At 38.9% G+C, this 27555-nt stretch overlaps 1 protein-coding gene across 1 annotated transcript in view; it reads right to left on the reverse strand.

The window, feature by feature from the left end:
* CLSTN2 (calsyntenin 2) overlaps positions 1-27555 on the reverse strand; it is a 1070252-nt gene that overhangs the window by 606827 nt on the left and 435870 nt on the right. Inside the window, exon 2 of the mRNA XM_089669513.1 lies at positions 984-1106. Within this exon, the coding sequence (XP_089525639.1) occupies positions 984-1106 (123 nt within the window). The remainder of the gene's footprint in view (positions 1-983; positions 1107-27555) is intronic.

Genomic DNA, 27555 nt, shown 5'->3' on the forward strand with positions numbered 1-27555 from the left:
AGGGTATCATGCCTTAGAGTGAAGCTAAGCTGTTAAAAAAACTAAATGTGAGGAGACAGGCTCTTTTTTTTGTAGTAAAACAAATTTACCAACTGGATGAACTCCTTTGTGCATGAACGGGAGTTACAAATTCTGGGCTGGACAATCAATGCTTGAAATTCCAAACCCAGTAGTAGACTGAAGGAGATGTCAACATCAGCAAGGGAGCAGGGGAAGGTGAGTTAAGTTCTGCTTTAAGTTAAATTTATATGTTTTGCAGCTAGACTGCAGTCAGCCTGAGCTTTGCTGTGTTCAGTAGGTTTCTCCTAAACTCAGGACATTGGTCATTTCTGTTTGCTGCTATTGTCTCCCTAAGTTAATGTGAAAAGTATCAATGCACAAGTTATACATACTGATCTGTTTCAGCCAGTAACTGATGATTTTGGTCCAGTGATGTGATAAGGAATGACAACAAATATTTGGTGCAAACTTGTAGAAGTGTCTACCCTTCCGGGCTTCTGCCTGGTAAGAATGCCACTTTGAAGAAGGGTCTTTGTTGGGCCTTGCCCCTGCCTTGATCCTGTACCGAAGGTCTAAGAAGTATAAGCTGCCTTGATGGAGGGCACATCCAAAAGGAGCAGGAGCAGGAAGATGGCTGCCCAATTGGAGCATCTTAGGAGAGGTCTTCTATGCTGAAAAGTGTCCTGGAGAGCTTAGGAGAGGTTGCTTTGCATGGAGATCTCAATGCTCAACATTTTTGGCTGCATGCCATTGATTGAATAGGGTCTATAACCTAACATTCACTTAACAAGGGAGACCATTTGAGCTTTACAAACAAACTGGATCTTATTTAAGGAAATTAGGAGTAATAATTGCATTTGAAACAAACCAGAAAATCAATATAACAGCTCAGCTATAAACAGCACATCATAAAGACCCCAAATATTTGATGCCAAAATGACAACGAAAACACACAAACAACACATAATTGTGCATCGTCCTACCTGCAAATGGAACCGGGGCATCCTTGTCCAGTGCGACGAGAGGAGGATCCAATATAACTGTATCATTGTTCTCTGTGATAACTCCATGGTATGAGGTTTCAATCCAAGGTTTGTGCTTGTTTACTGAAAAGCAAAAAGAAGATCTCTCATTAAAAGTGTTTTATGATACATTCATGCCAGTAATCTACAGTTACAACCAATGTACAGTACATTATAGGCTCAGGTTACCAAGAACAAAACAGCTCTTGACCACCTGTCTACATCAAACAAATTTAACAGCTGTTGTTTAAACAACATAATACAATATGGATGAATATAGTTATTGAAATGGTTCTAAAATGAAAACATTTTTTACCTTAACGCATTCCCTGCATTAAGGTAAAAAACATTTTAGCACTTGCTATGTGCCACAAACACTTCCCCCCCAAACATTTACTACTTACTGCAGTCCTGTATCGAACCAGGATTGTGCCCAGCTGCATCTCTCCCCGCTCCCTGCTCTCACAAAACGCTTTGAGAGCACCAGGAACCATTGGTTTCGGCTGCTGACAGTCAAATCCTGTAAGGTGGGAGCAGAGGGCGGGGCCGAGCCCTGCTGTGTGTGTCTAGGGACACACAGCCTGGCTCAGGAGCATGCTCGCACATGTGCCCTCTTAGCACGGATCACTATGGGGGGACACACAGAAGAGAAGGAATGAAGAGCATTGGCAGGGGACCTCGAAAAGGAGGAAAGGAGCCAAACTATGAAATAGCATTGCACAGAGCAGGTAAACATAAGATGTTTATTATTTTACTTTTAAAAAATCCATTTTGAAGCTAAATTACACTGGAGACTCCTTGTAATCGATATTTATTTGCCCCTTCACTTTCTATGGTGCCCAAAAAATCTTTTGCATTCAGTCTTCTGTGGCTTGATTTTTTTGGATCAAACCGCAGTGCTTGGTGGATAACCAGGCATTCAACACACCTATAGGTATATTGGATGCTAAAAATACTTCAACCTTGTAGTGAAGGAAGATCAATGGCATAGTCGGAGGGACAGGTAAGTATTTATTCTTTTCAATACAGGAAGACCGTGGTTTCACAATTTTATTCTATTGACAGAATAATTTTAAGTAATTTTTTCAGCTCTATTTGTCATATGTTTGTAAATTTAATTTATTTAACTGCTTAGAAAATAAACTCCTTGTGTGAAAAAAATATTTATATTATTGTCAAGAGTAATGGTGATTTATGTGTAGAAAGAAAAATATAGGTTAAAAAGATGTTGTTTTGCTATTAGGATATCAGCAGGATGAAAGAACATTTTTACTCCATGCAGGAACAAAAACCACCTTTCTTTTCATCTGAAACCTTCCTAAAAGTGACTCTGACATAGTTAACTCTTTCTGAAAATGCTAGTCACCTGGCTGTCTGACTTTGGATTCACAGACACAGAACAAGAATACTTTAAAGGTCTGTCAGAAATAAGTCAAACATCCTTATTTATATATATATGTCTCTCTCTCTCTCTCTCTCTCTATATATATATATATATATATATATATATATATATATATATATATATATATATTTCTATACTGCAACTATACTATATTTCCAAGCTGACATATTGATCCTGGAACATGGATGGCTTAGGAGCTACAGGTGTCACCTGTCTGTCTGTGTTGTAAAGCAAATGTGTGTAAATCACAAGATTGACTGTACAGTAACAAATCATTTGTCATTTAAAATAGTAAACATGTATTTATTTAAAAAAAGGAATTTATCTGTTTGCCTGGAGTTTCAGTTTAACTATTAATATTATCACAAAATAATTAATACCAGTTTAAATAATAAATACTGATTAATATTTAATAATAAATATCCATTCAGTATTAACCTACATTACTATTTTATGTACACCCCACACCATATGAAGTGTTAATTGGACAATCTAAATTGTATGTATGTATGTATGTATTTATTTATTTACTAACAAGTTTTTACATTTATTGGACAGAATTGGAATTCAATTTAATTGTCTCTATTAAATTAGACTCTAGATATTTTATAACTATGAAGGAATAAAATAAAATAATGATTCTGACTGTGAAGGCTGAAAAAAATGAAAATAATAGAGTACATCAAAAGTCAGTGAATTTAAGCCCTGGAATATTTATTTAGATGGTGAAAGTACATTCATAAGTACATCAAAACAAACATTCCCGAAGAAAGGTGAATTTATGTCAGGAACAGTTATTTAAAGCTTGTTAAATCTTCCTATATTTACTTTCTGCAAACCAAACCCATCACATTTGTCAACATTTTAAATATGTCATAGGTGCTATCAGATGTTGAACCCTAGATATGTATAACAGGTCTTCAAGGCATATATATAAGACAGTGGTTTGGTCAATTCCCTTGTGCCAGGCTATAAAAGCAACTGTCGTAAATCCTACTTGATGCCAGGCATAAGAACATGGATTTTTTAAGTGTGTTCCTCTTTGTAAGGCACAAAACAAATATCACCAGGACAAAACCCTCAGTCGGTCTGATTGGGATGTAAATAAAGCTGTGTATAAGTGACACAAAAGCTGACTGTCTTAAATAAATAAAGCATGCTATCTATTTTGTGTTTGTCTATCCCAGGGTCGGGGATTGAACAATATTTACTTGGCCATTGATTTCACCAGCGAAACACATGAATGTTTTTATTTTCATTCCATCTATTCATTTGAAATTTGAGATTCTTGGAGGAGTACAATCTGAAAAAGCAGTTATTGCTATTCAGTAAAAAAGCCAGTAGCATAAAAAAAAAAAAATAATACGTAAGTGCAGGAAAACAGGACTATGACGGAACTATTGCATGCTGGATTTACTTATAACAACTAAAACGGACTTTCAATGACTTTAATAATTTTTAAGAATTTCCCTCCTTCTCCCATCTGTTACACAATTGAACATTATACTTTTTTTGTGGGGCACAGCCTTGCACTTCTGGCTTTCTCAACTAAGTGAGAATAACATACTCCATCCTGTCCAAAGCCTCCTGAGATACTCACATCACACATCCTAGGAGATTCAGGGAAATCTCAAGAGCAGAATCTCTGGATGCAAGACAGCCGTCCCCATGGCGACGTAAAAAAAGAAGATGGAGGCAAGGGACCCAGAGTGAGACAGGGATGCATGAGGTTACACCAGAAAAAAATCTGGGTTTCCTGGGCTTGTGAGTATATTTTTGGAGGAGAATTTGTTGAGGACAATCCCGCAGTCAAGATAAGAGGGGAAGAAAAAAATGTAAAGGAGTAGTAAATATTCTTTTTAAAAGCACAGTAATGAAGGGCAATTAAATTCATCCTGTTGTGAAAATTAAACTGGGCACACTGTGGTGTCTATAAAAGAAGAGTGTAATCAATTACAGTAACTCTGCTCATGGTGCAAAATGCTGCCCTGATGAAAAATCAAAATCGATATTGTTGGTTTCTCAGCATATTTCAGAAGTTTATTCCTCTTTAAGGTAGCAGCATTCAGTGGAGTGGGCAGCAGGAGAGTTAAGTAGTTACGCTTTCCTTTTCAGGAACTTTTTGACCAGTTTAATCTTTAATTTTTAGTGGACGCAGTTTATATTTGCATTTAGGTACACTTCACAGATGAAGAATTTACAGGGCTGAACTTTCAGCTCTAAAACAGCTGCTGAGCCAAATATAGAAACATTCTTCATTGGATATATTTGGCATCAATTACTATTTTACATAATTATCAGTGAATATTATTAAACCTCTGTTACAACCTAGCTAGATCATCACATTTGTTCAGCACGTATTTAGAGTTATTTTAAAACACAACTGTGTTTGAAGGAAACTTATACTAAGAATACTACAAAGGCTGCCGTTGCCATTTCTTCTAAAAATGCTAGTTTCCTGCCTGTCTCTAGGCTTAGTATAATATATGAGTAACTGAACTGAAACAATTGGTAGGAAGAGCCAGCACAAAAAAGCCTGTTGGTAATTTGATTGGTAGAGGCGTCCAATATGGTTGTACTAAGGATAGGTACAAATTGCCTGCTTTAGTATGACATCCAATAACTTTATTTCACCAAATAAAACTGTACATTCCACCTAGTGGCTAATAAAGAATATTTTACAAGTTCAGCTTACTACCAGTTAATACTAAACACCAATTGTATCACCTTGAACTGAGGAAGTGTCCATTTAAAGCCACAAAATGCATTTTATGTTTTACTAAAACAGACAACTTGTACCTATCCACACAACCACATCCAGCACCTCTGCCAGTCAAATTACCGATCGGCTTTTTGTTTGCACTGATTTTTACTATCAATTTATTCACCCACCTGAGAACCCTACATAGTACCTAGGAAGGGAATGCCTGAGGCATAGAGAGTGAATACCCTGCGTGGAGGCCTCAGCCTCAGCCTCAAAAGTTGTCCATTTTGACTTTTTTCCTTTTTATTGGGGAAGCATTTTATTCTTGTTTCTGAATTAATCTACTACATTATAAGGGCTCTTCCACCTCCCTCTCTTTGCTTTTTTCGGTGGACACTCTGAGCTTTTCCAAAGACCCCTGACTTGCAGACTTGTTCTAGGTCAGTGACTGCCTTCCAAACAACATAAAAGCCAGACAACTAGCATTTTAAAAAGGAGAAATCAACAATGGCAGTCTACATGCTTTTTCAATATAGGTTTCAAACATTAGCATGGACATGTACTGTGTCATTATGCTTCGGTTATCTGATGGTAATCCCTTCAACAATTAGCAGCAGTAGTGGACCAGCAGTTGGAACTGCAGTTTCTGCACATATGGGGACTACATGTGTTGGTGTGCTCTGCATGGAATGTACACTTTTATTACAGAATTAAATCACAAAGAGGTAGGTGACAATACCATGTCTGCAGTCAGCCCTTGCAGGTCAGAATTTTCACCTGTAACAGAAAGTGCCTTTGGGAAAGAACATAACATAAACCTTGTAAGACTATTCATTTCAACAGCAATTTTCCCATTAGATTATATGTGCATTTGATGTATTTTATGCATATTATGTACCTGCAAAAGCCTCCTTTGTGTAGACAGTCATAAGTCCTGAGGCTATTGCTGGGCACCACCATCTTGGATGTGATGTCAGCAGCCTTAGTAAATTCACTCAGTTGACACTCTTTAGTATTCCCCTTTCCTTCTCCTCTGGCTGATACATAAAAGGTTATATAGGGAGGAGAGGGCAGGTACAGAGGAGATGGACAACACAGACAAAAATGAGACATTCCCAGAAGGGCAGAGGGCTTTGATGTGGGAATAGGGAGAGGCTGTGCAAAGGAATTGACTCTTCCTGGACTGGTCAAATTTTCTAGCAAGTCCAAAAGCAAACTGAATAAATTTTCAGTTGATGGCAGGGTCTCTTTAACAGGAAAGGATCGCCTTAATTACATATTAGTTAGCAATTCATCATTGTATTGTCCCTGCATTACAATCTTCTCTGAAAAAGAAATTATGATCATATTACCATCATGTAAGGCTCATGTAGGACTTTCCACAGGAACTGCTTTTTAGGAATCTCTGTCATTGCTTTCCAAATATAAAACAATATGAGTAATAAACTGCTGCTAAAACACTGCCAGCTGGAGATCTATCGATCTCTAAATTACACTGTGCGTGTTATCCACACTGACAGCAATAACACACTCTTTTGCGGTGATTATTGTTATCATTTTATCTTCACCTATGGATCCCTCACTGATATAGAAGAATAGGTTTAGCATACAACTACTGAGAAAGGACAACTTACTACTTTTCAGCGCTGTGCAAAATCAAGCACCAATATAGCCAAATAGTGTTAGGCAAAAGGCATGCAAATGCATGATTTTTATAGACAACATTTGAATTATTTTGAATGAGAACTACAATTTTATCTGTATACCACATTACAGACCATTTATATCCCACAGTCACCTCCAAATGACATTTTAGTGATCTACAAAGATGTAGGACATGTTTTGACTGCAGATCACCCATTCTTCCTAAAGGAGGTCAATTATTGCCACATAACACCAGCAGTCTTATCAAGTTATGTGAAACACTTTCCCCATTCAAAATTTCTATCCAACCTTTCATTAACATTACCTTTGCTGGAGGTGACATTGCATCATAATAAAAGGCTGTTTAAATGGCAGTTAGCCTTTAATGGTATTTTAGATGTGATGACTCCATATCATGTGTCTTACCTTCTGTCTTTTGGTGTATGTACACACTAAACATATCAGTGCAGTTATGTTAAACATTGACTGCTCCATGAAACAGGAGCTATTATTACCAATGAGAAAAGGGCTTCATTAATACTGATGCATTGCAGAAATGCCCAGTAGATTTTACATGTGCTGCATGGGTCAACTCATGGTTTATTGCACAAAATCATTTAGGACATTTGTTTTGTATAGCACCCCAATGAACAACTACAGTAGTAAACAATGCACCAGAACTGCTGCATATCATGTTGTGCATCATGGAGAAGTCAATTTAAAAAAAGCGTCATGTCTGCTTTTCATGAATGGTAAGCCTTATGTGCCACCCACTTCTGAACACCAATGCAAAGCTAAACACTGGCCAGTTATAAAAGGCACACATTATTGCAGCTCTGTATTCATTAATACATCATTAGATGTATTTATAAATGCAAGCAATGTACATGAATTTGACCTGGTATCAGTCTCTTGCTGTTTCTGCTGCTTTTCCTTTCTCTGTCCAGTCAGAGGCTGCTGCAGGGACAGGATGACTTGGTTTCAGAGGAAGTGGGTTAAATGGTGCTGGCCATCAGACTGAGGACAGTTAGTCACAGAAAAAAATGTCCTGCAGGGGAAATCTCTGGATTGAAGCTGATTATTGACACAAAATTTGGTTTTATTTTGTCTTTTATTATCATCTATCATCTTGTTATATTTGTCTGGAGTTCTGCATTACATGTGTGTTAATAAGCGAACATTGCAGTCAACCTGCCATGGATGGTCCCCATTCAAATTTTACTTTATTAGCCTTGTGACCTTTAGTTATGTCCCTTAATGGGAATATTCCCCCTCTCTTCTCATGTGGTCTTTGGGAAGTGAACAGAAATCTCTATAATATAGAAAAAGTTGTCAATACAAACGTGAAAGAGGCTTTACCCCTTCCTCATTGTACTCAATGTGTAAACACTAGAAACACAGAAATAAAAAAGAGAGATGGCAGAAAAAAAGACCAAGTGGTTTACTGAGTCTGTCCCACATTTACATTTATTTTTGTTTTATATTTATGTCTGAGTATAGATATAGAGCAATACTTGAGTTTCATTCTTTAATGTTGAGTACATTATAATAATTTTGGACCCACTTTTGGTATCTGTAGCGCCCCTTTAGTTAGCCTGGGGGATCTAGACTAGGTTTTTAGGCAGAAGCTGAATAGATGCTTGGGCATGAGTCAACCAGTTCACTTTGGGTCGGGGATTAGGGCTCTGCAGATATGTTCCCTGATACCTCCCCCTGCTCTAGAGGCTTGATACATTTCTAGAAGGCAGTGGGTGGGGGTGAGGAGGGGCTGATCTGTATGTATGAGGGATCTTGACCAGTCCCCAAGCAGGGGGTTGGCATGGGGTTAGGGATGCCCTCGGATATTATAGAGCCTGATCAGCAGGAAGGGAGTCAGTGTGTGTGTCAAGTGGAAGATGGAGTAGGAGGCTGGAGTGTGGAGCTGAGGAGGGGGCCCAGGGAAGGGGCCTACCTGCAAGCAGGCATTGGAAAAAGGGACCTCCACTGTGCCACTGTCTACTAAGAGGGACAGCCTGAGCATCAGGGAAAGAGCTAGGCAAGTGGAAGGCCTGAAGGCAGCCACCCATAAAGCTATCAGGAAGGACAATGTGAATAACCTTACACCCCCTGGGCCGAATAATAGGAGAGGGCAGTCAGGTGGAGAACTAGCCCAACTAGCTGCTCAGCCAGGACTGTTTCATCTCTGGCAGCTTCTGGATCCCCTTGCCCACAGAATACTCTTAGTACTGTTGGGTGAAGAGGAGAATTCATCTGGGGTCTGAGGAGGTATACTGAAGAGCAGGAGTGATCTTAAAGAAGAGACAGATTTTGCTTCTCGTCCATAGACTTGTACATAGTTTGTCCTCGCAGTTCACATTTCCTTGGACATCCCATGTATCCCTCAACCTCATCCAAGTTTAATTCCCCTAAGAAAATCACAAAAACAAGCCTAAGGACTAGTTACTGTCTCAGTGTGCAAGAGTGGAAGAAGATGCATGTTGCCTGACTGTGCAGGACTGTAGGGGAACCCAAAAACGCCAGTAACCTCCTAAAGGGTTAGTTTACATATGATTAGTATTTATGACTGCATTAATAAGTACAGACAAATAGTCTCCCATTTAATACTAATAGGGCACAATTTACAAATTAGCCTAATGTTAACACTAGGCAAATGCACTGCACACAATCTCACTGATATGAATAGAGTGTACATGGCCTAAAGTCACACCACAGCTGGATGCAAAATATTTAGTGTTGAGGTATGTCATAAATGACACTTTTATATCTAGACAATAAAAGTGGGGCAATTAACAGATCCTGAGTTAGTAGTTTAATAAAGAAAAAACATAAAAACGTGCACTATCCCAACTCAGTAGAACTGTGTTCACGGATAACACCCAACAAAGTCAGAATCAACATCAATTTATTGTTTTTTTCTGTATTATTTTGTTAAATGATTAGGTTTCAGTAGTAAATATTGGACTTGCTCCATAGGTGCATGTCGTAAAAACACAGAATGGTTAAGTACCTGATTGTTGGGTCTGGAACTGGGTCACTCTGCACATTTTCCTCATGTATCTGAATGCGTAAAAGATATTCTCTCTTTTATGTCCCCAGCAATAATTATCCTTTTTCCAGAGCAGATTTGGGAGTAAAAAAAAGACTGGCAAAGACAGAAATTTTGATGTCCAGTGTTTCTGTCCTCACAGAGACTTCCTGTGTTCCAATTATGAGTGGAACTAATCAAAAGCCTCATCAACACAGGATGATGTAATGTCAAGCATGGTGCTGTTATGTCATTGTGCTGGCAGTGAAGAATACCAGAATTTCTCTAAAAAAAGGCTTCTTGTAACTAAGGGTCATACTCCTAGTTGAGTTATGCAGCACTAATCCCGACTGAACATTTCACATGGCAATATCAATGCTAAAGATCCCAGATGGTTCCTGTGGCCTTGGCAATGCTGAAAATGCTTGTGAGCATGGACAGGTGTTATAATCAACGTTTATGTCCTTTCATAACTCTATAAAGAGGTACGCAAGACTAGCTGATGGATGGACTTTCAGGAAACATGAAAAACTATCCATTGGGCAGAGTACTGGTGTATGGATCTACTGTGTAATGTGACGTGCAGTTTGTCAATGCATGAGGGACAAAATGTCAGCAGACAGATTCTGAATGGCTACTAGAAGGAAAGGTTGAGTATCTTTGCGTGGTGGCAAAATAGCAGCAGTTCAACCAAGTTAAACCATAAATGTACTCATAATGTTAGTGCCTAGGGCAACAGGGTAATGGGGAGAAGCAGCATACATCAACATTTTTAAATTGTAGTAAATTTTCTAATTTTAACTCCTTGTTCTGTTCCCCTTTGGACATCTATGGCAAAATTAGCAAGAGAACTGCAGGGAAAAACGTTTGCAGGGGATATTAAGAGGAGTAAGAAACTGGCTTAAGAAATATGAACGCCCCATTTGTATCTGTGTAGTTCAGTATGTTAACATGTGTTTGAATGAGCTGCCAATGCACCACAGAAGCTGCCAACAGACTAGAGTACACAACTGCATTATTTTTCCTGACACAGTGCATCACAAGTCACAATGCTGCAACACAGGTACATTTCTTTAGTGTGCTGAGTGCCATTGAAAATGAATGGCACCACAACGCATTAACATGTGCATGGTTTGCTACCCTGGTGTGTGAAGCTGGCCAAAACATCTCTCATTCTCTGGTTTGTTGTTTGTAAAATAGTAGCTGTGCATGTAAAGGAAAACATACTTTTCCGTATAACACCAGATTCTGTATGAACACGTTTTAGTAAATCTGCCCCTTAGAGTCTTATAACAGGTGGCTTATAACAATTAGCTGTCCTATGAGTTAAATGTTATTGTATGTAGTTATATTATAGTGCATCCCCATCTGACTTCAGTTATGACTCTGATGAGGTTCCTTTCCATCTTATGACATATACAGCAATGAAATCATTTTCCAGCTGCCTAATTAAATTTTCCTGAACAGCCCCTGTGAATCAATATATTGCCATGTCATATCTTTCTGTGTTCTCTGTAATACATCACTATTGGGTAACTGAAGACCAGTTCTGTATGAAGCACATTTTAGATGGATTTCATCAGTTCTGTATCGAACCTATTTACTATGAATTCTTCTAAAGTAGTGCCAGATGATTAACCAAGCAGATAATGATTCTGCTGCCTAGGTCCTAAATTACTCTTTATTGTTGTTCCATTTCTGAAAGAGAAAGAGCTGTGATATTATGGTTGTGAATGCACCTATGACATTAATGTCCTGCAACAGAAGGGGCACAGTAAAACCCAATGAGTCTGAAAGGACAGAAATGAGATCATACTGCTTTGTGGGTAAAATTAACCCTTATAATTCTAAAACATTGTATGGTCTAAAGAAAAACACTTGAAAGTGATATAAATTGTTTCATTTTAGAGACTACTTTTACAATATACAGTGACATGTTAGCGTTTTCTGTTAAAGACATTTTAAGCTTTCAAAAAACGTGTATTGGGAGAAGAACTCCATCTGATAACATAGGTTTCTGTAAAAACAGTTCTAATGTCTTCATTTACAGCTGTAGAGTTTTGGATTTGCCACTACCATAGGTTCATGGCAAATCATAGATGTAGGAGGTTCATACTTCTATCTTTTCCGAATTGGGCTGCACGTCTGAACTAATACTGACCATGCACCATGGTCTGGGTGAGACAAATAATAAGGGTTTTTTATGGCCTTACGAGCACTTGGTTCACTGTTAGGCTCTAAGGAATCAGACTTTGTTAAATATATTGCCTTGATGTTCTATATATTTGATTTTCACTGGTCAATCCCATGTCCTGTAATCTGTATTTTTTTATAATCATACGTGATTCATTCCTCCTAATTTATGTTTGACATCCCTTATTATGTATCTACCATAACAACTGAATATTATTTGTATGTTATGCAACTTGTTCACAATATAACGTTTATGAAGCAAAAAAAACCCCAAAAAAACAATGGTACCCAAAATTGTCCATAAGTAATGCTTTAAAAAGGCTTTACAGTTCAACAATTTGGAGTTAACCGTGAATGATGGCCCTGCAATGATTGCCCTCATTCCAGCCTGCATGGCATTACCTAATAAGTATGACCCAATTGTCATTTTGCGTGCATGGCCACCAAACATATTTGTTTGCGTTCATATATGTGTGTATGTGGGGGCAGGGGCTTTAAAAAGTTTGGCTGTTTTTCAACTTATTTGATTACACTTTTTTTTCTTTTTGTAAACCTAACTTTGTTGCAATCACAAGGGGCTGTTAAGTTCTTTATGTGATAGTATAGCTCAAGAGACAGGTTCTCTGTAAGGAGATATCAGAGGTTTATTAGACCCCTAATGTCACCTCTGAACTCTATTGAAACTGATTGAACACTGACTGTATGCAGCTCTGAACCCAGAGGTGCTCATACCTGTAGCTGACTGTATCAAGTTTCATACTATACAGAAAGACTAGCAAATGGGTGTTCATTGATCTCCCACCATTCTACATCCTGACACTCACCATGATGGTCCCAGGCACCCAGAAAGAAAAGGTAGGCCTCATTGTGGCCTTCTCTGATAACTGGTGCTTGAAATCCCATTAGACTATGCCCCTGAAATGGGGCTGCTGAGTGCCTGGATGGAGAGTGAGCAGCAGAGGCAAATTATCTAAAAGACAATATAGGTCGGAGTCAAAGTCCAATAGATATCCAGGGGGGGGGTGGGGGGTTGGGAGCAAGCCATAATTTTCATGCTCCTGCAGAAATTCAAAGAGATAGTGCATCTGATCAAAGCTGTGAACCTGCCTGTCACATCACAAGGGAGGATGCACTTGTAGACAGCTGGAGTATGATGAGGTGGGCCATTCAAGTGTATCAGATTATCTATGTCTAATGCAACCCTTATCAATTCCAAAGAAATGGGGGACCAAAGCAACTACTTTGCCAATGGATTCTTATTCCCTTAATCTATCTCTGGTGATTAGCTGAGCCCCAACTTCTATCTGACAGATTTCCCTGTTGTAGAGTTTTGTGCTATATATAGTGCTCACTTGTTGGCACAGTTACAGAGAATAGACCAGTATGGGTACATTTATTCTTTGAATGAAAACTCCTTTTTGGAAAAAAAATGTAAATACATATTTATTTTGTATTATTATTTGATTAAAATTATCTTTCTGTTTTATTCTTCAGTCACTATGATTTCCTAAACTGCCAAAAAATTGAAATTTCACTTTCCAAAACTTTGTCAATCTGTGGGCATTCTGTACACTTCTTGTTTACAGATTTCTCTGGGAAATCAAATTTTTTTCTTGGATGACAGTCTCTGATTTTCCCAGAAGTCTGTCTAGAGGTCAAAGTCAGAGTATTTAAGGACACTTGAATTTTAGTGATATTCCTTTTAAATGCTTGTGAATGTAAAGAGATGGCAAAGAAACTCTTTTACAACATTGAAACTATTGGATGTTGACAATAAATGCATACCATTTGGCAGTTGTTTTGAAATAGGACATAGTAAAGATTACAGGCAGTTCCTGGGTTACAAACTCGATAGAGTCTGTTTGTTCTTAATTTGAATTTGTATGTAAGTTGGAACAGGTACATTTTTTAAGTGTATCTCCACTCAAAAAAAATATTTTTTGGATAGCATAGGGAGGGGTTAACACCCCTGTAATGTTTGTTTTTCTGTCTGTGCCCCTGTTCAGAAGATTTCACCTCACTTTCTGTCCCTGTGACAATTGGATTATAAAAATTTTGGGTTGTTGTGGAAACAAGGATTGGTGATAAACCTTCAGCGGAGACACCTTTTTCCTATGATAACTCTTACAGGAGTGAATTTCCCTTCCTAGGGGTGGATTTCTTCTCGCTTCTTGTTTCTCCCTCTGTTCATAAATTCGAGTCGTTCGTTACTCAAATGTTCGTAACTACGGGACTGCTTGTATATCAATTTCTTCAGAACAAGTGCAGGTGACAATCTGCAATACCATTTGATCAAGCGCAATATATAGTTCACCTGTGTGGGTTTTTTTTTAACAATGTTGGAGTTTTTACAGCTCCGCTAAGACTAACATTTCATGGGACCGGCTTCCTATTAATATAGATTCTTGTCAGCACTTGGGTAACAATTATAAGCTTTATTGCTGCATCTTAAGGCCTACTTTCAGTTCTTCCTATTTTCCCAACTTTATATTTTATCTTGCTAAATGACAATACAGTTCCACAAGAATCTAATTGTAAAATCCTTTTTGTTTTAGCTCTAATTATTTTAGCTAATTTGTTCAGTTCAGTGTTTAACTACCGCATCCTATTCTCCAAACAGTGAATTTTGCCTCCAATTATCCTCTCCTGGCTATAAATCTTCTAAATAAAATTCATTCTGACCTAAAGCATATCTGCTTTTCTAGTAAAAGTGTTTCAAATGAGAGAAATTTGCAATAAAGTTTAATTTCATGCTTTTTATTGCAAAATGTTTGGAACAATGAATGGTAATTACATATTTTACACTTCATTCACTGCAAACAGACCATTTGTTTTTCATAAGTCTAGCAAAAAAATGCTTGCTAGCAGCTATATGTTTCTGCCAGAAGTACTTTTGCAAATCCCTTGTGTGCATTACCTGATCATGCCTAAATTTCCCTTTTGTGCAATGCTTGTCACAGAAAAATGAAGGCATCAATATTCCCTGACAAATTTTACTCCACTGGAAATTAAAATATTTTTCTCTTTTGAGCACATACTTTCCTGACATAAAAAAGTCCAATAACCGTTTAGTCTCTGTCTGCATTAAAACACCAAATATAACTTAACTGATGGGTCAGCATTTTTTTTGTTTGTTGGATAAAGAGGGGAATAGCTGGAACATTTCCAAACATGTCAATTTTTTTCACCATATATCTTGCGGCTTCAAACAAAAAAAAGTACTGATTTTGCTTGATCTTTCCATATTGGAGAGTTCTTACCTGACTTCCTGGCCAATGTTACTGAAACACAGCAACTAAAACATGACCAAGGTTCTGACCCCTCTGTACACAAACCAGGCAAGAGCTTGCATGGCTGTGTCTGAACAGTAAAACCCATTGGTTTTAATAAAGCTGAGCTTTAGGAAAAAAAGCTAAAACTACAGATGAAATATAGGGAAACTGTTTTATTTGCCAAAAGATTTGTATTTCTTTCCATTCAATTTTGAAATAGCTCTGCCCCACACAGCATAACCCTATCTAGTATGGAGGGAGACCTGTTTTTTTTTTCTGCTGGAGCTCAGTAATACTTATAGGTCTTGTCCCTCCTCTAGCCTGTCATTAGAAAGGGTAGGCTGATAAGTTCATCTCTGTGTCTCAGCTCTCTCCTTCTATCATCATTTTCTTTTTCCAAGCCCTTAGTTTATGAGTAAAAACTATACACCAAAAGTGCACATGAACACACAAAAAAGCACATTTAGGGTGCATCTTTGGTCCCCTCCCAAAGAGAAAGGACCCCTCCCTGACACCAAAGGGTGCAAGGCTCCTGACAGGAGTAATAAGGCTCACTCAAGTACACCAAGCCAAAAGATCCAGCGGACCCCTCTCCTCGTGATCAGCTGAAGCTGACCACTGAGTATTAGTTGGGAGGCTCTCCCAAAGAGAGACTCCCCAAGGCAGGGAATGACCACACAATCCTCCCCCTAGACAGGGTAAGCCCAAAAATTGAAACCATTCATCTTGAGTGAAGGGAAACAGATACTGTATATAGGGCTGGGGCAAGGGGTGCTAGAATGGGTGATTTGGAGGGGGGGGGGGGTGTACCTTGAGGGTGGATTCCTGTTAGGAAGAGGGATTTGAAGGGGGGATTTGTGCTTGGACAGGGGTATTTTGAGGTGGAAGAGGATTTATGCTCACCTGGAGGGAGGGAAGATTTGTATTGGAGGAGGAAAATTTTTGTTTGTGGAGAATTTTGGCTTGCAAAGGAAATTTATGCTTAGAGGGTAAATGTGAAGATTAGTTTTCAAATTTTTTGTGGTGGGGGAGGGAGGGGATTTTTGCTGACACATAATGCTCATAAATTTTGGGGGGCGCCCTTTGGCATCTTTGCCCTGGGCGCTAGATGATCTTGTCTCGGCATTGACTATATCTGAAGGGTGACACACGTAGAGAGCAAATAAATAAATAAGTGAAATAAAAAAGTGCATGTTCAAGTGCATTGGCTAGGCCTTACCTACTATCAACATGTTCTTTATGCTGCAGAACAAATGATTGGCTACTTGTGCTGCTTCTGTCACACCGAATCTGAACTTCGCTGTGCAGGGATTACAAAAGGCTGATGTCAAATTCAGGTACTTACACAATTCTATTTAGCAAAAATACATTTAATGAATAAAGAGCAGCACTAATATGTGTCTTTTATATCTCCCCAAATTCATCTTTGAAGTAATTCTTATTCTAATAGATCGCAGAGCGATCATCATAAACAGTGACTCTTTTATCTTTCTGTGACTCTAAAAAATAGATCTTTGTATTTCTTTTCTTTCTACATTTTCCCATCTGCTATAGCCAGTAGGTCTTACATTCCTTGTCTGAAAAGTACATAGATCTTGGTTTCCAGAGCATTGGGGGATGGTGTTACACTTACAGATTACTTAGCTGGCATGTGCCTAATATGTACAGTAAATATGTATCTGATGTGAAGTCCACTTTAATGTAAATGTAGACTCTAAGAGTTGCCAGTAAATAGTACTGCCTTTGAAATTTAGCTTGATGGATTCTACACATTTATAGTTACTCCCCTGAAAGAATGACCATGTTTACCTGCAGCAGCAACAGCCAAATATCTTAAACCTGAAAATAACAAGTCTAAGAGAAAGAAAATAATACTGCCGCACAATAATGGCTAAACTTACAAAGCTGTGTGAGAGCAGTTTGCTCAGATAATTGGGCAGCTTGTCTTGGAAGTAAAACAGCTAGACAGGTGAGACAGGCAAATGGGTATTGTTTCTACCCTTCAGGGATAGCCAGCCTAATATTGTTAACATCTACCAATTATGTTTTTTCTTAGGTATGTAACAAGACAAAATGGCACATTAGGTCTCACAGAATGTAATGAATCTGACCCAGAATAAATGTGCAGCGGAACACAACTCTCCTGATCTGGTGTAAAAATAATTGCTTTTACATTTAGTAAAAGGGGACCATGTTTGGCTATCATACGTTATGCATTACTGCTTCCACACATCTCTTTGAACTTTACTTTGAAGAGAGCTGAGACTTTTGTCTACATATCTGTATTTTGTTTGGCAGCTCATCATCAAAGACAAGCATCAGTGCTTTCCTCTGGACAGTAAATATGTATACAATGCAGTCAGTGTTACTGAAGATTTTGTTTTATTCACTTTGTGCCTGAAATCTTTAGGTGAAATTATGTCAATACTTCTAGTAATGCTTTAATGGATTTTATTTTTTTCATTTATATTTTATTACATTTAATGTGGAATAGACTCCCCTCAAGTGCTAGTTCTGGATGCATGTCTAAATGCAAAAAACATAACTGGATACTCATATTTATAGGTAGTAACCTCAGGGGTAATTGATCTAGAGAATATCCAATTGCCTCCTAGGGGAGCAGGACAGAATTGTTTGCTCCCACTGGAGCAAATTAGATTAAGCTTTATTAGGGTTTTTTTGTCTTTCTCTGGGTCAATAGTGTATTTGGAGGTCTTCTATTTTTTTTCTAATGGTTGAACTAGATAGACTTGTGTCTTTTTTAAACCTATGTACAGGTATTTATATAGTGTCAAAAATGTATTTTTCACTTTTCATACAACATTCACATCAGTCCCTTCCTTCAAGGAGCTTATAATCTAATAATGTCTGACTTAAATTTTCAGATATAAGGCAAATACTAGCACCATATAGTCATTGGTGTCCTTGAAATATTTTGATCATCTTAATTAGATTGGTGTAACCATTTTATAGCTAACCTGTAGCTAAAGTAAGCAGCTGACACTTACATGGGGGTTGATTTACAAAAACTGGAGAGTGCAAAATCTGTTGCAGCTCTGCATGGTAGCCAATCACCATCTAACTTCATCTTGTTCAATTAAAGGATACGTTCGCCTTTGGAACATGTTACATGTTCCACCTGTATTTAGGGTGGAAAATGTAACATGTTCCAGCTCCTGCCTCGTCTCCCCCAATCCCCCCCCCTCATTACAGTGAGCAGGGAATCTTTTTCCTGCACCTGATGTCACACTTCAAATATAGGTGTCCGTTTATGAACCAGCAGTAATAGATCGCTGCTTAGTTCTCCAGCATTCTCGGAGAACACAGTTCTCCTGTGAATGCAGTTTATGAAGCAGTTCTCCGAACGAAGGGAGAACGGTCTCCAAACGCTGGAGAACGGTCTACAAACTCTGAAAAACGGCTCATTTTACTATAATCTCAAGAGATTACAGTAAAAGATCAGTTTACTAAGCAGAGGTAAATTATCTCTGCTTAGTTTTCGGTCCCTCTGATTCTCCAGCTCTGGGCTGGAGAATCTGGAGGGAGAACACAGATCTCCAGAGAAGGGCTGACATGATCTCCTGAGTGTCATAAACTGTGAATGACCAGAGAATAGCTGAGATCTGTTGAATCGCAGCTATTCTCTGTGTCATAAACGGACACCATAGCAAGGCTGTGTGGGCTCCACCCACATGGCTGTATCATTCATTCAGAGAGTTCTGTGAATGACTGAACTACAAGTATCATCACCCTCCACCGCTGACAGCTTGTAGTTCTTGGATTCTTTTTGCCATTCAGCAACTTTCTGCCTGTACGAGGTACAGACAGACAGTGTACCGAGAGTCTGCAGGATCCTGGCACTTTATTAGATCATGGGTGCAATGATTTATAGGAAGAAATTTAAAAAAATTAAATGCACATTTTTGAACCTGCAGAATGATGTGCAGTTATTTTTTTTTTGTAAAAGGTGAACTTAGATTTTAAGCTTAACAAAAACCTGTAATCTGATTGGTTTCTAGGCAAAGCTTCATCAGATTTTGCACTCTCCAGTTTTAGTAAATCAATACCATAGTATACTGCCCACTTCCAATTGCCTGCATGTGTTTTTTTTGCAGAATGTTCCAAAATCCTAGAAGCTTAGGGTGCTCTGGCTAACAGCAACCGCATCCCATGGTTGCTGCCTCTAGTATGCACCCCATCAAAATTTTGGACCTCACTATTCGTCCATCTTTATGTTTAGCAGCCTCTTTAATCAAAAGTCAGGTGCAGGAGGTGACTGCTCAAAATGGATTAGGATTCCCTGTGTTTCTTCTTTTTTTTTTTTTAATGAAGATGCAAACTATTCTATGTAAGTATGAGTGTTTTATTTAGTCACAGATTTGCTGCCCACAGATCTAAGAGGAGTTGAATAAATCTAGCTATTAGCTGAATCATGGCTATGGCTATTGATCCCCTTAAGACATGACATATTCAGGTGCTCAGCCAAATAGATGATTTGATTTTATACAACAATGTGTTTGTGTATTTGTATACATTCTGGAGGGTGGCTGGACCATGCTTTTATGGCCAACTACCTCCAATGCCTATTGGTCCAATTAGGCCAGTAAGAAAGGAGAGTTACACAAATGATTACCTGACTGAGGGTGTACATTTTTGGCCAGGAAAAGATTAATAACGTAAAATAGAAATCAAAAGTTTATAATTTAGTAAAGGGTGGAGTTGTGCAAGGAAAGCAGAGCTAGTTCAAAAATTGTGCTCACGCGTCAAATTCTCTTGCTGACCCTTGATGTTTGACAGAGAAAGAGAAGCATTATGATACAGTATCAGCTTAATTGGTAGGGGGTGTTAGGAGACAAACATGTTTTAGTATTAACCGGTTCCCACCCGGCCTATGGCTAAATGGCGGCCGGCAAAACCCTCACCGTTGCGGTTGGATGCCATATAGCATCCTTTCAGGCATGCGCAATTTGCGCGCATGCAGAGCCGCGCAGCGGCACGATCTGTCACCGGCCATGTACCTCAGACACGGCCCATGACAGATCTGAGTACCGGCCCCGTTGCCGGTACAATGTGACCTGCTGTGACCAATCACAGCAGGTCACATGACAGTTGTATACAATGGGTGGCTTCATTCATGCCATCCATTGTATACTAGTGTGTCTAGCTGTGAATGGTCACAGCGATCACATGCACAAGCTGGGCCAATCAGAGCCCAGCTGTGTCATGTGATTAGCCATGGCCAAATCACAGCTAAGCACGAAAAAAAAAAACCCTAGTATGTAAAAAAAAAATAGTGAAAATAATTTTTTTTATTTGTTCATTTTCCGAAAAATTATGACAAAAAAATACAACTTCAAAAAACTCGCCATGCCTCTTATGAAATACGTTGGACTGTCTACTTTGCAAAAAGGGGTCATTTGGGGGATATCTGTACTGTTCTGACATTCTTGGACCTCAAGAAATTAGATTGGCTGTCAGTACTTCAGGACTGATCAATATTCAGATCTATCCCATAGTTTGTGAATGCTATAACTTTCCTACAAACTAAAAAATACATCCTAATTTGGATTATTTTCACCAAAGACATGTAGCAGAATACATCTTGGCTTAAATTTATGAATAACAATTATTTATTTGCAAACTTTTATAACAGAAACAAAGAAAAACGTGTTTATTTTTTCAAAATTTTCGGACTTTTGTTAATTTAGCAAAAAATAAAAACCCCTAGTCTTTATTAAATACCACCAAAAGAAAGCTCTAGTTGTGTGAAGAAAATGATAACATTTTAGTTTGGGTACAATGTTGTATGACCGCGCAATTGTCATTCAAAATGTGAGAGCGCTGAAACCTGAAAAATGGCCTGAGCAGGAAGGGGGTAAAAGTGCCCGGTATTGAAGTGGTTAAAGACTTTTGAGGGGTCCTCCTACTGGACACTGGAGGATTGTCCCAAATATATGTACTTGACTAAGGGTGAGGTATAAAACCTCTCATTTTTATACCATTACATTTCTTTTTTTTTTACCAGCTATGCATTAACTGTATTTATTTACTTCTTTGCCTATATCTGGATAGAAAGATCAATGTGACATGCATAGGTATTCATTCCACTAAACAAAATCTACAATTAATAAAAGTTTAACTACTGCATCATAAACAGAAACCTGTAAAAGCCAATACATCTGTCATAAATGTGTATTTGCTTTAAAGTTAGTGCATTGACCTGAAGTTCATTGACAATTATATTATTAGCAGAAATTTAGTTTTACATAATCTCACTCTCTTTATTTAGTATTTTTGGTGCCTATGAACTTAAAGCAATGATTTCTATTGAACTTTGCAACTCCCTCCTCACTGGCCTACCCAAGTGCAGGCTCTCCCCGCTCCAGACCATCCTGAACTCAGCTGCCAGACTCATCCACCTCACCACCCGCTCCACCTCTGCCACCCCCCTGTGCCTCTCCCTCCACTGGCTCCCGATTGCCCAACGCATCAAATTTAAACTCCTAACCCTGACCTACAAAGCCGTTCACAACACTGCCCCTGACTACCTCACCAACCTGATCACCAAGTACCACCCTACCCGTACCCTTCGCTCCTCACAGGACCTCCTTCTATCCTGCTCCCTGGTCTCCTCCTCCCATGCACGACTGCAGGACTTCTCCAGGTCCTCCCCCATCCTCTGGAACTCACTGCCCCAATCCATCAGACTGTCGCCTTCCCTATTCACATTCAGGCGCTCCCTCAAAACCCATCTCTTCAGGGAAGCCTACCCCACCCTCACCTAACGGCCATCCTCCCTCATTCCTCCCACCACTTCATCCCCCTCAGCCACTTCCTACTGTACCTTTACCCCCTCCCTCCTAGATTGTAAGCTCGTAAGAGTAGGGCCCTCTTACCCCTCGTACGTTGTTTGTTGTTGTTGTACTGTGCCATGTATTGTCCCCCCTATTGTACAGCGCTGAGCAAACCCTTTGGCGCTATATAAACTCGTAGTAATAATAATAATAACTTTCTCCTTTTACAAGTAGCAGAATATTTTCACACTTTAAACAATTCTCTTTCCAAATACATTTTTTATTACAATATTCATAATTTGTTCGGAAGGTGTTTTAAAGGAAAGTGGATTTTCTGGTGAAAAAAGCTAAATAAATTGCAGTATTCTCATTCAGCAATCATTAGTTATGGCCTATTAACTGCATTACCAGATCATTATGAAAAATAAAACTTCTAATCATCGTCAGCATTTATAAAGTGCTGTAGATTATAACTATCACCCTACCTTCCGCATATTAGCAAATGCATCAGCAAAAACCATTACCAGGGTCATGATTTTTCAACCAGTACGAGATGATAATTAAAGCTTTCCATTTTGGAAAGAACAGAATAAGTTTCCCTGACCTGTATTTTAATGGGCCTTGTGTCTTCACTTTTCATGCTCCATGAGATCGATACGCAGAATACTTCCAGCCATTCCTACAAAAGACTTTACTGCTCCCAAACGAAAAGTGTGCTCATGGACCAACGCCTACCTGCTCATTCACGCAATGGGTTCTAGACAAGTGCAATGTGAAATGCCATGTTTAATGATGCTACAAGTAGTCTTCATGCATTATTCTAAACCAAATGACCAGAAGATGGATATCAACAGATCAGGGAAGGGAAGAAAATGAAAACTAAACGGATAAGTTATGGTTACAACTTATTGGTTAGCCCTTCTCTGCTTCAGAAAATGACTGGTTTATGTCAGTGAAGAAAGGAATGAATGAAACATATATATATATATATATATATATATATATATACATACACAGTATCTGTCCCACTAGTGAGCTTTCCCTTCATTTCCTGTCCTGAAGACACAATAGAAAATGATATGAAATCTCAGTAAAGTACGATGAGGAATTCCTATCTGAGAAGGTTGTCACTTGAACATTGGAAGATTTCTCCTTCCGTCTCCTGACTTTCTGTAATGGTGAAAACGGTCATCAGGACAAATAGAGGGAGAATCTCCCCAGTGGAGACACAGACAGCAATGAAATTCTGACAGGGCTTCAATGTACTCAGTGTATTTAGGCTTTTCTGAGTTCAAACTCAAATTACATGATTTATGACGATTAATGATTTCCACAAATCCAGTCCCATGTGCATGTACAAGAGTTACATCATCTCAAGCTGCTCAATAAAGATAGTCATAGACTCCAAACTGGTAGAAGACTGGGCGAATATATCAGCGACAGCAACGGAGCAATAAAGGAGATTGCACCATCACAGAGCAGGGGGAGTCCCTTTGGCAGGAAAGTCTGCCATAATGTGAAAAGATGTGGATTTCGTTCCACACAAGTGAAGTGTGGTGTGTTATAGCACACATTATTCAGTGGTATAAATGTACACTGCCTTAAGGCAGACCATTCTTTTTTTAATGAGCTGCAAACATCTCACAATGCAGCAGAAACTGGATATGTCCTTGTTTAAAATGTACTGCACTGCAATGCCCTTATAGTTTCCGGATGCATGTAGTAATATGTTACAATACATATGGGTTACAGCTGAATTCCAGGAATTCAGCAACTTCGCAAAAAGTGCAGGCACACAATGAGTTAACTCCAACTAGGTGCCTGCCACATAGTGGGCTTATTTCTATTATTTCTATCTGACAGCTATATTAGCCTCCAGCAAGACAGCTTCAGGAGCTCTGCATAGCTCTGGTCTCAGCTCCTTCAAGAGAAGAGTCAGTGCAGCTACTATGCCAACTCCTCCCCTCCTCCTGCCCAATCACAGAAGCCTTTGTATTCTGTGAACTCATTCACAAATTGGAAAGGCCTCTGTGGATGGGCAGCAGAAGAAGGAGGTGAGCCTAGCTGCTGTGTATGCTTCTCTCCTCTCTCTCTCAGCCTCCAATGTTTCAGAATATCATTAGCTGAGTCATAAAGCTGTCAGATATATATAATAGAGATAATCCCAGTAGGTGACAGGCACCTGTTCAGGGTTAACTCATTGTGTGCTTGCACGTTTTGCAAAGTTGCTAAATTCTTGGAATTCAGCTTTAAGGTGCATTTGCAAGGTGCATACCATTTAATAATAACTGGCGCTGCAACCCATCGCAACATGATAATTGGTTACTTGCTTTATCATGCATTACAACAAGATATGAAGACAGCCTGAAGGGGAATGTAAAAAAAGAACATTTTGTAAAAGTAAAAAAAAAATTGTAAACAACTTCAGTGACCCATAAGCAGAGATGTAATGTACTGCGCGTGTGCAGAAGCCACAGTATAAGATTCCATGCGCTGATGTTTGGAATATAGATTCCAGTAAATAAACACCTGTACAAAATATGCATTGCTGTTTTAGGTGTCTGTTTATGACACAGAGAATAGCTGTGCTTCAACAGATCTCAGCTATTCTCTGGTCATTCACAGTTTATGACACTCAGGAGATCATGTCAGCCCTTCTCTGGAGATCTGTGTTCTCCCTCCAAATTCTCCAGCCCAGAGCTGGAGAATCGGAGGGACCAAAAACTAAGCAGAGATAATTTACCTCTGCTTAGTAAACTGATCTTTTACTGTAATCTCGCGAGATTATAGTAAAATCAGCCGTTTTCCAGAGTTTGTAGACCGTTCTCCAGCGTTTGGAGACCGTTCTCCCTTCGTTCGGAGAACTGCTTCATAAACTGCATTCACAGGAGAACTGTGTTCTCCGAGAATGCCGGAGAACTGAGCAGCGATCTATTACCACTGGTCCATAAACGGACACCTTAGCTAGGTCAGGTTTAAGGATCACAGCTGCTATGAACATAATGCAATGCCAGGCTACTCCAACAATTTGTCCTGGCTATTGTTTATTTCCTTTAGTAAATCATGCTCATGCTGAGAGCAAATTCTGAATAAGTAAATCGTAGAGAGAAAGAGTTAAAAGGTGTAGCAGAGCTTTAATAACACAGTAAACAGTGTTAAATCAGGCCAATGGCTCTGTGGCCAAAAGCATGTATGAGCACAGCTGGTGTTAATATATTGTAAGCCCTTTAAAAGCATTGCTTGATAAATCCTGCAGCTTGTCAACACATTCAATATTCTGTGCATTAGACGTTTCGTTTTCAGAGCCATGTAATGACCACACAATTTACAGTAAAAGAAGAGAGGAAGAAAAATGTTTTCTATCTATTTTGGATCATTTTTAAACCTCATTACAGCCAAGATAGTGCATTTCTCGCCCAGCATTTAATTTAATCATTCTTCAAATAGGGAGAGTGAATTGGCTGAAAATTGCTCTCCTGCATGTTTCTCCTTTTCTGGCTCAAGATTTACCATATAACTTGTACAGTAGGACATCATAAAAGCCATTAATCTACAGGAAAAAGTAGGCACTGCCTTTTCTGTAAAGTCATTCTGTTCTGCAGGGGTATGGGTGATTTTTGTATTCCAGCTGGAGCTTAACGATATAGCTTTCATTGTCTTAAACCAGCCTATGGAGATACAATTTAGAAACAATGACATTTCCCTAGGTTTCTTTATACTTGTTCTACACAAGAAAAAACAGCATCTTCTTGCACAGTTTTGGGATCATTAGCATTCACAGGATCTCACTGGAAGTTCCAGACATCATCCTCACCTAAGTGCAAGAAAAAACTGGGGTGAGGGGTTTTTCTTATTTGGCTGGAGGTTTTCACATGTAACTGGTACAATAGATTGGTGAAGCAGAAAATGAAGCCGTACTCTGAGACATCAAAGAATTTAGGTTTATTTAAAATGTTACTAAACCCACAACAGTAAAATCAGTCCGTATATGCATTAAATCATGCTTGTTATACTCACTGTGGAACCTAGGGGGTTAATACTCTGCATTGTGTAAAAAAGGCTATTTGATCCTAACTTCCCTGCCCTTCCTCTTGTTCAAATATCCACGCTGATTAGACAGACTGAACCCGTAGCCATTCTGCACATGCTCAGTTTGGTGTGTATTGGTAGAGAAGTTTTTTTCTTGGGAGAGTGCATATGATCAGCATATTGACAATCAGCACTGTCAAGACAGAGAGTCAATGGTTTTGCATCCTCCTAGAGCAGAAAGACAACTCCTCCTACAAGCTTTAACCAGTGCTCAGCTGAAGTCGCAAGACTGCTCTAACTGCTGATGAGAAAAAGTATTTAGCAGTTTAGATTTACTAAAATAATTGCATTTCCATGCTATGTGTACTGTGGGAGACAAAATATAGTGAATGCAGGTTCCTGGGTTTAGTAACACTTTAAAAAACACATTTGTACCTCTATGAATAAGTCCAACTAAGGTGAAACACATCAGAATGATGTGAATTAGGGCAGAGACTGTCTAGAAGCTTGTTCCTTGAATAAACCTTATGGTTTGACATCTCAGAGTGCTGCTTCATTTTCTGCTTCACTATCATGCCTGAGTCAGAAGAACTCTTAGGAGCCAGCACCTGGATTATTTAAGAATGAGAGAATTACACACAGAGCTTGGAGCAGTGCAATTTTCTCTTGAACTTCCACAACTGTACAGTAGGATAACATAAAAACCATTAATCTTCAGGAGAAAACTAGGTGCTGCCTTCCACTGTAAAGTCATTCTGTTCTGAAGGGTAGAGGTAATTTTCTTCTCCTGGTTGGAGCTTAACTATATAGACTCCAATACCTTCATCCAACCTATGAAGATACACTTTAGAAACAATTGCTTTCCTTATTCTTGCCCCCCCAAAACTAGGGATCTTTAGGAATTTACTGGGCTCCCCAGATGTCACCTAAGTGGTGTAGGCAAAAACTGGGTAGTAAGGTAGTTAAGTATACATGTGAGGAGCTAGTGAATAAGCGGGCTTTGTATTTTGATGCCCTCCTGCATGTTTCTCCTTTTCTTGCTCACAATTTAACCATATAACAGTAGGACATCATACAAGTCATCATTCTACAGAAAAAAGTAGGTGCTGATTTCAATGTAAATTAATTATGTTCTGCAGGAGTATGGGTATTTTTTGTACTCCAGCTGGAGCTTAACTATATAGATCCCATTGTCTTCAACCAGGCTATGGAGATAAAATTCAGAACCAATTACGTTTTGCCATCCAAGTTCTGAGATCTTTAGCATTCTGAGAATTTTACCTAAGGCCCCAAATGTCATCCTTGCCTTGGTGCTGTGGGCAAAAAGATACATAAGTATGCATATGGGGGGGGAGGGGGTAGTGAATAAGTGGGCCTTGCATCTTGATGCAATTCTGCAATAAATGGTGCATAGTCATAATGTATGTCAGCTTCATAGTTTCTACTCTCTGCAACTATGATATTAGG

The sequence above is a fragment of the Staurois parvus genome, unplaced genomic scaffold (assembly GCF_062004578.1).
Source record: "Staurois parvus isolate SC_StPar_1 unplaced genomic scaffold, SC_StPar_1.0 ptg000078l, whole genome shotgun sequence".
Taxonomy (NCBI): domain Eukaryota; kingdom Metazoa; phylum Chordata; class Amphibia; order Anura; family Ranidae; genus Staurois; species Staurois parvus.